The following is a 14,025-nucleotide window of genomic DNA, read 5'->3' on the forward strand; positions in this document are numbered from 1 at the left end:
AGAGCATGGGTGCCTTCTATTTCATTATTTATTCTTTGCTCTATATTCTTGAGATGGAGTCTCGCTGTCGCCCAGGTTGGAGTGCAGTGGTAGGATCTCGGCCCACTGCAACCTCTGCCTCCTGGTTTCAAGTGATTCTCCTGCCTCAGCCTCCCAAGTAGCTGGGGACTACAGGCATGCACCACTATGCCTGGCTAACTTTTGTATTTTTTGGTGGAGATAGAGCTTCACCATGTTGGCCAGGCTGGTCTCGAACTCCTGACCTCAAGTGATCCACCCGCCTTGTCCTCCCAGAGTGTTACAGACATGAACCAACACACTCAGCCTCTATATTCTTAATTCATTTCAGTTTTTCAGAGATTTTTTTTTTTTGAGACAGAGTCTCGCTGTCACCCAGGCTGGAGTGTAGTGGCACGATCTTGGCTCACTACAACCTCCACCTCCTGGATTCAAGCGATTCTCCTGCCTCAGCCTCCCAAGTAGCTAGGACTACAGGCACACATCACCACCCCCAGCTAATTTTTGTATTTTTAGTAGAGACAGGTTTTTTCATTTGGGGGGGTTAATACTTTTAATTACATGATTGTAATTATACAATTTCCACTATTCGATATTTTGTATAAAACCAGTTACAACTCACAAGATTTTCAAGTGAGACAGGATTTTACCATGGTGACCAGGCTGGTCTTGAACTCCTGACCTTGTGAGCTGACCACCTTAGCCTCCCAAAGTGCTGGGATTACAGATATGAGCCACTGTGCCCGGCCAGTTTTTCAGAGTTTTAATCACAAGCAATAGTGAGAAATATGTTTTACATTATGATCCCATATATAACTGTATTCACACAACAATACTTACCCTTATTATATACAACATGAATTAGAACTTTCTAATCTATTCTGCTACATGTAATTTTTAAATGATATATTAAACAGATTTCAAAATTCTATTTTTCATTTTATTTTATTTATTTTTGATAGGGTATTGCTGTTTTGCCCAGGCTGGAGTATGGTAGCACAATCATGACTCACTACAAAGTTTGCCTCCCAGGCTCAAGTTATCCTCATACTTCAGGCTGCATAGCCAACGTTATTGGCGCACACTACCACGCCCACCTAATTTTTGTATTTGTTTGTAGAGTTGAGGTTTTGCCATGTTACCCAGGCTGGTCTTGAACTCTTGGGCTCAAGCGATCTGCCTGCCTCAGCCTCTCAAAGGATTAGAGGCATGAGCCACTGTGCCCAGCCAGAAGTCCATTTTCAATACACATTTATTTACACATTCTGTTCCATTAAGAATAGAAAGTTATTGAAAATATTTCAAGAAAATTACATCCTGGCCTGGCGCAGTGGCTCATGCCTGTAATCCCAGCACTTTGGGAGGCTGAGGTGGGCAGATCACGACGTCAGGAGATAGAGACCATCCTGGCCAACATGGCGAAACCCCGTCTCTACTAAAAAAAAAATACAAAAAATTAACCCGGCGTAGTGGCAGGCACCTGTAGTCCCAGCTACTCGGGAGGCTAAGGCAGGAGAGTGGCGTGAATCTGGGAGGCGGAGCTTGCAGTGAGCTGAGATCACGCCACTGCACTCCAGCCTGGACGACAGAGCAAGACTCTGTCTCCCCCCCAAAAAAAAAAAAAATTCATCCTGATACATAATACATTCTGGCTTTTCGAGGACATTTAGTTTTAAAAGTGGCTCTTATTTTCTTCACCTTTTTTCCTATGTATCACTTTCCAGGGGATATAAAACAGGTAAGTGCCTATTTCTAGTTGTGTTATTTTTCCATTTGTCTCTGAATATACAAGAAATTTTAAAATCTTTAAAATTTTTTATGTGGCCATTATTTACCAAACCAAGCAGGGAGGTGACCAAAACATCTGAAGGAAAGAAAACATGTGGATATGCATTTGATCATAAATTTTAAGCAATATAAGCCTACATCCGTAAGTATACCTTTGTCAATAAAGATGAGCACTGGAAGATACATCTTTCTTTTGGGTCATAACTTACACTTAATCTAGTATCTGAGTATACATAAATATGTACGGCAAATTAGTGAGAGGCATAGTCCTGGCAATTTGCATGCATTAATTTGTAAGGTGTGGGGCTGAGTGTCTGTAGAAAAAGGAGGAAGGAAGACACTGAGTGTCTGTAGAAAAAGGAGAAGGGCTGAATACATAATATATGTTTCAAATCTTGTTTCCTCACTTTCCAGTTCCCAAGGACTCTTGGGATATAGAGAAATTCTGAAGGGATTGCTTTTATAACTGGCTTGAATAGGCAAGCAAAACCCAAGACAGCCAAGAACACTTTTCCTTTCTAAGTGGACCACAGCTTTTTACTCTTGCCTCTATATGGCACTCAAAGCAATCATTCGAACACACAAATCTAATCACATTTCTCCCCCTGCTTACAACTATTACATTTCTAATTATTTTACAGAAAAGTCCAAATCTTTAATACGGCTTACAAGGATTTTCATGATCTGGACTCTGCTTATTCTACCCATAACTCTTATTCTACCCACAGTACCGTTAACAACCCACTCTTCAACCTTGTATCATCCATTCTCAACTTCTTTCAAAACTTTCAAAGGTAACAAGCTTTCTTGCTGTTCCCTCTGTTTAGGGTACTCTTTACTTGATACTTATTTCCTCATCCATCAAGCCTAAGCTTAGATATTTCTGTCTCTGAGAAACCTTCCTGACTCCTCAAAAGCCAGGTTAGGAATCTCTGTGCATCTACAAAACTTTATACAAACATAGTAATTATGAATGTTTATGAAAATTTATTAAATCTTCTCTCTACTCTAAGGCAATGACACTATCTTATTCATTTGTCATATCCCTAGGTAAGATATAGTATTGGCAAATCGAAAGTTCTCAATAAACATTTACTGGCAAGTATCCAACTAGGTGGTGACAATTTCCATACTCTGGAATCAATCTGCAGTTTGCTTTCACTATTCTTCTGTGGCAAGGACCTTCCTGAGGCATCATTTTAATGCTATTTTCTCATGCTTAGCAACTTAGGTCTTCTTTTATCTCCTCATATCCAATTGCTAGCTAAGAAGAATTATTAAGAAACAGAGTAGTAATCACTATGAAATGTACGCTCAACTGTATTTGTATTAAGAACTTAAATAAAAATCTTAAAATTTATCCACTCAAAATTCAACATGTTAAAATTATTTGCTGCACAGTAAAGTCTGATTGACATTAGGTGTAGCTTATACTTATCCAAAAAAAATGCCTTACAGAAACACAAATCTGATTTGATTATTCACTACTAATGGAGGCTTGAAAGCATAAACCCCAAATGAAATAATCTAATCAATCATCTGCTTTCAGAGCCCAGCTGGATTAATCACCAACACACATGGGAAAATACTTGACGCCTAAAGGGTAGCAGTAACTATCCACCTAGAAAAAACTCTGGCCAAAATTCCATATATAGAGAAAAGAAAGAAATGTATTCCTGACTCACAGACAACTTTGGCTTCTGCCTGCCATTTTAGAGGCTAGGTTCTCAAGTTCTATGTACATCTTCATCCCTAAGACGAAAGGTCCCACATTCTGGGCCTTATGCTGGTGACACTTAGGCTTATGCTAGGTTCTAGCAAATGCAAAAACCAAAGAAAGAAGCCTCAAGGAGAGTTTAATACCCAGCCATTCTATTTCCATTAACCTATCCTTCAGAAACACAAGGGTATGTACAAGTGTGTCAAGATATATGCAGAAAGACCTCTTTAGCCCTGTATGTAACAGATTTTTTAAAATATAAAAACTTAAATGTCTATCAATAGAGAAATGGTTAAATATACTGAATTCCTATTCTTATGAATTACTACATAACCATACTAAAATAAAGCCAGGTATACTGACATGAAAAGATGTCCAGACATCCTGTTGAATTAAAAAAAAAAAGGAAAGAATATCACATAGTATGGCTCCATTTTTGATTTAAGAAAGGGAAAAGAAAAGAAAGTAATGAAGGAAAGGGAGAAAAAAAGAAAGGAAAAAACTTTGGGCTTACAGGTCCAAGCACGTTTGTATACACAGAAAAAAGTTTGGAAGACAGAACAATAATCTGTTAATCTAAACAAATGTTGGCCTCTAGGAGGGTATTTTCACTTTTTTTACTTGACATACTTTTGCACTATTCAAAATTTTCTTTTAACAATGCATACATATTACTTTTTTAAATTAAAAAGAGTATAAAGATTAAAATTAAACTCTTGTTTAAATATAAGTTTTTAAAGAAAACAACTGATTTCAACTCAGGTAAAATGTCAATTCCAAAATTACTCATCCATATTTCACATTCCTTAAATAAAAATTCATTCAATAAAATTTGAACATTTTTGACATTTCAAAAAAAATGTAAAGATACATACAAAGTTGTGTGTTGTAAGTGGAACATTCTCCAACACTTCCACATGCAATTCTTCTCCAGTAAGCCAGGAAATATCAGTGTCCCAGCCAATTGGTTTCTTCTCTCTGAAAAATGTAGACACAAGCCTTTCTTGGTTATTACACCTAAAAATATTCATATACCTCATGCTGAAGATATAAAAATTGGTTATCGAGGGGCTAGTAACAGTGAGGGAGGTTTGGCTCCCTAGTATTCCATCGTTAGAAATTTAAATGGCAATAAATTAATTTTAAGTTTACCCCAAATAAATGTATCACTCTTGGACAAACAGCAGGGTAAAGAGATGTACTCTTTTCTTCAAGTCAGCTCCAGAAAAGACCTACAACAGCAGAAAACGGATTGTTCCTGGGGTCCCCCCAAAAAAAAAAAAAAAAAAATTCACAGGTACGGACTTATCTATCCATTCACGGAAAAAGAGTACTCAAGAGACAGGGACAACATGCCCCAAAATGATTTCTTTTTTTTTTCCAAAAGAGGATTCAAAATGTGAGGGTCTTGGAACAATGTTAGATACTTTCTGAAAGAAAAGTAGGTCAACATAAAATGTTAATTTTCATATACTTTTGTGAAACTATGAATTTGTATTAAAAATGGGAGGGGGGTAAGAGTCCATTATCCAAATAAATCACACTCTGAATGGTTCAAAAATTGTAAGAATCTCAAATTCCAAATAAAATAATTTGATCAAAGTAACAAACACTACAGTCATATAAAATTATTTAATTTAACTCCTCATATGGCCTACAAAATTTCTTCAGGCTCAGTATTAATTTAATACTTTTTCTTAAAGTAGACTTTAAATTCCCTAGGTTTGGGTAAAGATCCTAAGAAAACTTCAAAATTTAACGTGTGATTTTCTTTTTAAACAAAATTTCACGTCACATACAAACCATACCCATCCTGAATTCTGTAAACAGCACAGCACTCTGGGATTAGACCTCTCATCATCAGTGCTTTCTTTAGACTGTCTCGGACTGTAACTCCACACCTTGCAGGTACCTATGGTATCATAAATATATTGATAAGAGGTAAAGGGAGCAAATTACATTTTTTCGTATCATTAAAAAAATTTAGTAATTCACCTTTAAAAAGTCAAATGGGTCACTAGGTCAGACACAACACCATTTCTACAGCTAACTTAATACTAAAGGGAAATTATAACCCAAATATGTGTTATTATTCACCAACTTAAAGCAAAATTAATTTTCATTAAAATTATGAAATATTTTAAACACACAAAAAGAAAAAATAACAGTTATCTGCTACAATACATCCACCAACACAGTATATCCATCACTGAGAAATAACAGATGTCAATATTAAAAGCAAATTCAATTTTGATCCAATATTGTTCAGAACTGAAAACTATATAACCCGTCAATCACACTGACTGTCCTTAAGAGACATCTTACTGGCCCTAAACATAGCGGGAAGAAAAAAATTAATGTGTATACTTGATATTTGTTGTTTGGTGGCCCTGTTTCCTCTGGGAATATTCCCTTCTCTAGAAATCCACATAGTACTAGAAAAGCTATCAATCAAGGGTCACAACTTCTATGTCACTACAGATGACAGAAGCTGGCTAATCAGTTTCCCATACCCCTGGCAAGAGCAACTGGTCCAGGGCTATATATACGACCCAAACAGCAGCTGAGTTCTTCCCTAAATTGATACATGGACACTGATTGAGAAAAGTCCTTGTTTCTACTGTAGTTTTGTAGATTTGTAGAAGATACAAATCTGGAGCCCTCAGTGGACATACTCTCCACACACTGAGAAAATCTGTTACAGAATGAAGCTAACATATGAAGAAGCTGAGATTACATGGGAAGGGCGGGAGGGAAAGGGAAAGGGAAAAAGAAAGCAATCTTTCTGTATATTTAAAGTTACCCATATCTCTAGCCTTTGCCTTGCCTCATCCCCCACAGGCAAATCTGAATAAGTTGGAACTGAAGGTGTAGATTAAAGTGAGGCAGTGTAAGTACAGAGGATACAGTTTTTATTGGGAGGAGGTGTAAGAAGAAGGGGAAGTGTTAGTTTGTAACAGTAAGTTCCATTTGTTTAAATTAAGGTGCTTAGCAAACCAAAAGTTTCCAAAGAAACTGGGAATATTTATGCTATATTTATGCTAGAGGGGAAAAAATGGGGGTAAAGGTAAATATAAGACAGCTGAATTCAAATAGAAGGGGGAAGAGTCCAGAAAGTCTAATTAGGATCTATGACCAGAAATAACAGGATGCAGCAGGTAGTGCAATATAACCATTAAAACTATCCAGGTTGGGTGAGGTGGCTGACACCCGTAATCCCAACACTTTGCGAGGCTGAGGTGAGCGGATCATTTGAGGTCAGGAGTTCGAGACCAGCTTGGCCAACATGGTGAAACATTATCTCTACAAAAAAACATAAAAAGTAGCAAGGCGTAGTGGCAGGTGCCTATAATCCCAGCTACTCAGGTGGCTGAGGCACGCTAATCACTTGAACCCAGGAGGCAGAAGTTGCGGCGAGCCAAAATCGTACCACTGCATTCCACCCTGGGTGACAGAGTGAGACATTACCACAAACAAACAAAACCTAAACTTTTGCCTATCCAGCAAGGTAAAAGTTTGTCACGAGGGAGTGGGCTTATCATTGTAAATATTAAAGAGGAGACTGGATTGGTACAGTTGATCCTCATTGCTTGTGGAGTCCATACTTGCAAATTTCTCTACTTGCTAAAATTTATTTGTAACTCTAAAGTCAATACTCGCAGTGCTTTCATAGGCATGCACAGAGCAGTGAGATATTTGAGTCATCTAACGCATGCATCTCTCCAACTGAGGTCGAACAGTGAAGCTCTCTCTCGCCTTCTTGTTTCAATTTTCATACTATAAACAAGTATCCTGGGCAGAGCCTATTTGGTGCCACTTTTTTCTCACTTTTGTGCTTTTTGTTGATGATTCTACTGTTTAAAATAATCTCTAAGCATAGTGCTCAAGTGCTGTTTAGGGCTGGTAAGCATAAGAAGGCTGTAATGTCCCTGGCAGACTAAGTACATGTGTTAGGCCAGCTTCCTTCGGGCATGAGGTATAGTAATGTCAGCCATGAGTTCAATGTTAATGAATCAACAATATGTCTTTAAACAGAAACACACACAAAACAAGGTTATGTATTGACTGATTGATGAAAATGTGACTAGAGGCTGGTAGGAACCTAACTGTATTTTCAATTTGAGGGATTTGGGGTCTGATCAAGGAAAAAGATATGACCACGAGGTGGCAGTAGCATGCATAGCTTTAATGGGTGACACTGACAGGTCTACATGCAGAGGATGTCCTTAAAGCATACTGTCCAGAGTCTAAGGCAGAGTGGCCACTACCCAAACAGGACTGGCCAGAAGCTGAGGTGGAGTGGCTATCGTCCAGAAGAGGAGGGGTAGGGGACTCTCAGGGGAGAGGGGAATAGGAGAGGGAGCTTATATGTCTACCTGAAAATGCTAGACAACCCAGGAGGGAGCCTATGTATCGAAGAGCTCCAAAGGGCAACAGCAGCTTGGAATCTTTACAGCCCTGGGATTTGATCTTATCTATACCTAATAGATGTTGAGTACAAAATAGTTTTGTGGGGACTGCAAAGTAGTTTTGTGGGAACTGCAAAGTAGGCAGGCTCTCAGTGGCTAAAAATCTGCTTATCAGGATTATGTTTAAAACAATTAGATGTACAAAAAATTTAGTTTGCTGCAAGCACACTTTTAAGCCAATAGGTCTCAACCTTTTGTAATGGAAGAAACAACCTAGAGGCCAATATACAGAGAGTTTATTTATTTATTTTTTTGCTCATTTAAATAATAATAATCCTTGTATTTCCCCTAGGAGCAAGGTTCAGTGTTCACTAATTGTTTGTAGTGAATTTATAGAACATAACTACTACAAACAATGAGAACTGGTTGTAACCTTTCAGAAATAATGAACTGAAGTAAAAGCTCGCTTTTCCTTGTGCCACTCATCTTCTGCCTAATGCCAAAATTTCCTGACTGGTGACCGATTTTTAGTTTTAAACCCCATCCAATGTATCCTATCTTATGTTACCATAGAAATCTTTCTAAAGAAGACATTCTTTTTTTCTTTTTCTTTTTTATCTTTGTTTTTTTTTACTTTTAAGAAGGGATTCTTAACTTTTGCGCATGCATGTGCATGCACACCCATGTGTGTGTGTGTGTGGGTGGGAGGAGGAGAAAGACTTCTGAGAAACTAATGAAAGCCTCAAATGTGCTCTCTGAAACAGAATTTCATAGGGTTTGTGCAATCTGAAGCCCACCCTGAGTGCACTGAACTCAGCATTTAACCCATTCTAAAATATACTCTTACATTTCACTAGTCTGCTTAAAATTTTCCCATTATTTATGAGACAAAATTCAAATCCCATAATGTTTCATAAAAGGCCACCAATGACTTGGAGCTATCTATCCTTCAGCCTCTTTGGTAATTTCCCTCAGGCACTCCAGGAATGCACTTCAAATATGGCTATGCTCCCTCATGCTTCTCTACATATGCTGATCCTAAGTTGTATATATATTTCATCAACAGGCAAAAATTTGGTTTTCTGCTCTATTACCAAGGCAAGCCATCTATCAGTCCTTCTTAATTCCACTTTTGTAGGCTGAATTTTTACACCATTTGTTCTTTCATGATAGTACCTGTGCAAAAGATGAAGACATCAATGGAACAAAACAGAAAGACCAAAGTAGACCCTAACACATAAAGGAAGTGCGAATAAGATAAAGGCAACATCTGAAATGGGGTAAAGATGAACTTTTAAATAATTGATGCTGGGACAACTGGAACTAATCTAGAAAAAAAGGTTCATCCATACTTCATATTGTATACCAGAATAAACTATCAATCAAATATTTAAATGCTGGAAGGAGGAAGGGTAGGAGAGTGAAACAAACCATAAAAGAACTAGAAGAAAGCATGGCACCTTCAAATCTTCAAATGAAAAAGGCTTTTACAACTCTGATGCAAAATCTACAAGTCATAAAGGAAAAAAATATTAAATTCACCTACATAAAACTAAAAAAAACCTTTTGGATGGCAAAACAAACACATTAAAAGTGAAGTAAAAAGAGTACAAACGGTGAAAAATACATTTGCAACTCATTTAGCAGGTATGTTAGCTTCCTGATACACAAAGAGTCCTGAAAAATTGAGATGAAGACCAATAACCCAAGAGAAAAAGGGAAAAAGATATGAGAGACAGGTCACAGAAAGAGAAGTAGAAATGGCCTTCATACATACGAAAATGTATTCACTCTCAGAGGAAAGCAAATCCAAATTTGTGAAGATATTTTTCATTTATCAGATTGGCAAAAATCCAAAAATTTGATAACATTCTACTGGTATGAAGCTATAGGTAAACAGACATCTCATAATTAAGCAAGACCCATGAAGCAAAATTTGTATCTATCAAAGTCACAAATGCAAATTTCTCTTTGACCTACTCAAGCATACTTCTGGGAATCTATCTCACAGATATGCCTGCAATATATAAGAATAATGTATTTGCAACATTATTCACTACAGTACTAATTGTACATTAAAAGTCCAGAAGGAACCTGAATGTTCATAAACACATCACTGGTTAAATAAACTATAGTACATCTATACAATGGAACTGTCTGTAGTTATAGATACAAAAAAAAAATTATGTATGGAAACAAAATTTCCACCATGGCCTACATAAACATTAAAAACAAAATACAGAATGATATATACAGCATATCTTATGTATGAAGAGTGGGGAAATAAATCCATTTGTATTTATGTCTATATTTTTAAAACCATGAAAATTCATACAGGCAGGTGTGCGTGCGCGCGCACGCGTGCAAACACACACACACACACACACCCCCCTCCTTAAGGTGCAGAGAAAATGGGATGTATATTTAGGCTGGGGTTAAAACAAGATTTCTTTACATAAATACCATATGCAAGTACAACCTGTGAAAGGGAGGGACGTTGTCTCATATTTTAAGACGAGGAAAACTAAAAAGAGGTATTTTTGTAATAACTAGGTTTATGCCTTTCCTCCAAAATCTAAAATTAAATATCTTTGATTAGCTCGTCAGAGCAATAATTTTTCTCTTAAAAAAATAAAAAAGCATCTTACCTTAAAAAGGAGCCAGAGTCAATGGAATCATGTGAATATTTGCCAAGGAAACTTTAGACCAAAACAAAATTCATGAGTCCAAACTTTCACATGTCAATTTTTAAAGTGAATTGAAATTATCTTTTGTTAATGAGCTCATGATGATTCACATAGTACTCTACTTTTGTGTATGTTTAAACTTTTCCATAGTTGGCCGGACATGGTGGCTCATGCCTGTAATCCAAGCATTTTGGGAGGCCAAGGCAGGCAGATCACCTGAGGTCTGGAGTTCGAGACCAGCCTGGCCAACATGGTGAAACCCCATCTCTATTAATACAATAATTAGCCAGGCATGGTGGCAGGCTCCTGTCATCCTGGCTACTAGAGAGCCTGAGGCAGGAGAACCACTTGAACCCAGGAGGCAGAGGTTGTAGTGAGCCAAGACTGTGCCACTGCACTCCAGCCTGGGTGACAGAGTGATACTCCATCTCGAAGGGAAAAAATATATATATATAAAATTTTCCATAGTTAAAAAGTCTTTTAAAAAAAATAGTTGTTCTAAAATTTAGGTGGTCATCGAAATTGTTATATGTTTAATTCTTTGAGCTAGAACATTAATTTGGTAATTTGTTTTACAGTGCAGACTATTACATGCTTTAAGTAAATTTCATGATACAGTAACATCTTAAATAAACTGGCACAAAATACACATGCCAATATACAGATTCTGAATACAAATTTAAATACAGAGCTTTCTGATTTTATGATTTAACTTAACGCCAAGTTCTTTTTTGGCACTATTATATCAATTACATTTTTTTCCTTTATTTGAGATGGAGTCTCGCTCTGTTGCCCAGGCTGGAGTGCAGTGGCGCAATCTCTCGGCTCACTGCAAGCTCCGCCTCCCAGGTTCACGCCATTCTCCTGTCTCAGACTCCCGAGTAGCTGGGACTATAGGCGTCTGCCACCACGCCGGACTATTTTTTTTTTTTTTTTTTTTTTTGTATTTTTAGTAGAGACGGGGTTTCACCGTGTTAGCCAGGATGGTCTCCATCTCCTGACCTCATGATCCGCCCACCTCCGCCTCCCAAAGTGCTGGGATTAGAGGCATGAGCCACTGCGCCCAGCCTTTTTTTTGTTTGAGACAGGGTCTTGCTCTATCACGCAGGCTGGTGCAATGATGCAACCTAGGATCACTGCAAACTCCGCCTCACAGGTTCAAGTGATTCTCATGCCTCAGCTTCCAGAGTAGCTGGGATTACAGGCATGTGTCAGCACGCCCAGCTAATTTTTTTGTATTGTTAGTAAAGACGGGGTTTTACTATGTTCGTCAGGCTGGTTTCAAACTCCTCGCCTCAAGTGATCCACCTGCCTCAGCCTCCCAAAGTGCTGGGATTACAGGCATGAGTCACTGCACCTGGCCTAATTACAATATTGTTTTAAAGAAAAAAGATTGCTATGATCTGCTTATAACATGCTTTCATTAAAGTAGAAAAAGGAGGATGTCTATACCACAAAAACTTCAGAAGGTAAAAGCAATTTTAGAATTACGCACGCCTCCTGGTCAGGCTGAATTTAACTGGCCAAGAACCAGAAACCACAGGATTTATAAAGGTGACATCTTTTACTGCTAAATTGCTGTCCCAATCAAATCAAAATAAAAATGAAAGTTAATCAATTACCTTATTAGTATTCTAAGGGGAAAAAATCCACCAAGCAACAGAGAAGCACTTTCACTGTTGGCAAAGAATAGAGTTTATTAGGAGCCAAGCTGTTTTATTGAAATTTAAACACAGTAATTTAAGTATCAACCTGAGCTAATACTGCTTCCTATAGGATTCAACCTCATCAAGTTGCTATGAAGATGAAATGAGAGTAAGTGGAAGTGTTTTTCCAAACTGTACCAATATGTAAAAAGTATTATTCTTCCTGTCTACACAGAAATTGAATGGATCACCCTCTTTTATCACTTGTAGAACTTAGTTCTGCTTTGTTGTTGCTAAAAATAAAAAGGGAGGGAAGGTCTAGCATTTACTCTAGTGATGTCCCTTTACTTTCAACATATTCCATTGAAGCTATTTGTACTGGTGAAAGTTAAAGTTTCTGGTATTAGTTTTATTCCTAAACTGGCTAAAATAAGAACATATCTTTTCCTTAATCTTTCCATTCCATAAACATTTCTTGCTTGATTATAGCACAACTGGGGCATGATTTTGAAGCATCAGTCAGTATTGCCCTATCTTTTCCCTTTGCCATTCCTTTACCTTGGATGCCATCAGGATTAATGCCAATCAACAGACATTTGTTTACAAACCCCAGGGTATGGTAAACCCAAACACTCATTCTTTCAAAAATACTTACAGTACATTTACTCAGTATTAGACACTACTCTACTCACTGAGTAAACCAAAATAGATAAGCTGTTCTCACAGAACTAAAATCATCCCATAGATGTTAAAATTTATTTAGTAGTTTTAGGTACTGTTTCAGACTTTTCATCAGTCAGACAACAGACCCACAGCTAGAATCATAATTAATGAAAAAAACCTGAAAGTCTTTCTTCTAAGACCTGGAACAAGACAAGGATGCCCACTTTCACCACTGTTATTTGACATACTACTGGAAGTCCTAGCTAGAGCAATTGGATAAGAGAAAAAAATAAAGAGCATCCAAATTGGAAAGAATAAGTCAAATTATCCTTGTTTGTGGATAATATGATCTTATATTTGAAAAAGTCTAAAGACTCCACCAAAAAAAAAAAATTGTAACTGACAAATTCAGTAAAGTTGCAGGATACAAAATTAATATACAAAAGTCAGCAGCATTTCTACATGCCAACAGCAAACAATCTGAAACAAAAATCAAGAAAGTAACTCCATTTACAATAGCTACAAATAAAAGACCTAGGAATAAACTTAAAAACAAAGAAGTGAAAGATTTCTACAATGAAAACTATAAAACACTGATACAAGAAATAGGAGAGAACACATGAAAAAATGGAAAGACACTGGAAGAATCAATATTGCTAAAATGTCCATACTACCCAAAGCAATCTACACATTCAATGCAATCCCTATGAAAATACCAAAGACATTCCTCACAGAAATAGAAAAATAATCCTAAACTTTATATGGAACTACCAAAGGCCCAGAATAGCCAAAGCCATTCTAAGCAAAGTGAACAAAACTGGAAGAATCACATTACCTCACTTCAAATTATACTACAAAGTTATAGTAACCAAAACAGCATGGTACCGGAATAAAAACAGACATACAGACCAATGAAACAGAATAAAGAACAATGAAATAATTCCATACTTCTACAGTTAACTCATTTTTGACAAAGGTGCCAAGAACATACACTGGGGAAAGGACAGTCTCTTCAAATGATACTCCCTGTCCCAGGAATTCCACTTTCAGGTTTGTGACATCTTGTTATATGTGTACAAAGAGACTAATACAAG

The 14,025-nt window shown here is 37.2% G+C and overlaps 1 protein-coding gene across 4 annotated transcripts in view; it reads right to left on the bottom strand.

The window, feature by feature from the left end:
* BRAF (B-Raf proto-oncogene, serine/threonine kinase) overlaps nt 1–14,025 on the bottom strand; it is a 197,072-nt gene that overhangs the window by 73,223 nt on the left and 109,824 nt on the right. For all 4 annotated transcript variants that reach the window (XR_002724973.1, XM_023184915.2, XM_023184914.2 and 1 more), the window contains exons 4-5: nt 5,335–5,438; nt 4,402–4,504 (exon numbers count right to left, since the gene is read on the bottom strand). Coding sequence is in view for 3 of the 4 variants with exons in the window: in XM_023184915.2 (XP_023040683.1) it covers nt 4,402–4,504; nt 5,335–5,438 (207 nt within the window). In the remaining variant the exon portion in view is untranslated. The remainder of the gene's footprint in view (nt 1–4,401; nt 4,505–5,334; nt 5,439–14,025) is intronic.

This window comes from Piliocolobus tephrosceles, chromosome 8, assembly GCF_002776525.5.
Source record: "Piliocolobus tephrosceles isolate RC106 chromosome 8, ASM277652v3, whole genome shotgun sequence".
Taxonomy (NCBI): Eukaryota; Metazoa; Chordata; class Mammalia; order Primates; family Cercopithecidae; genus Piliocolobus; species Piliocolobus tephrosceles.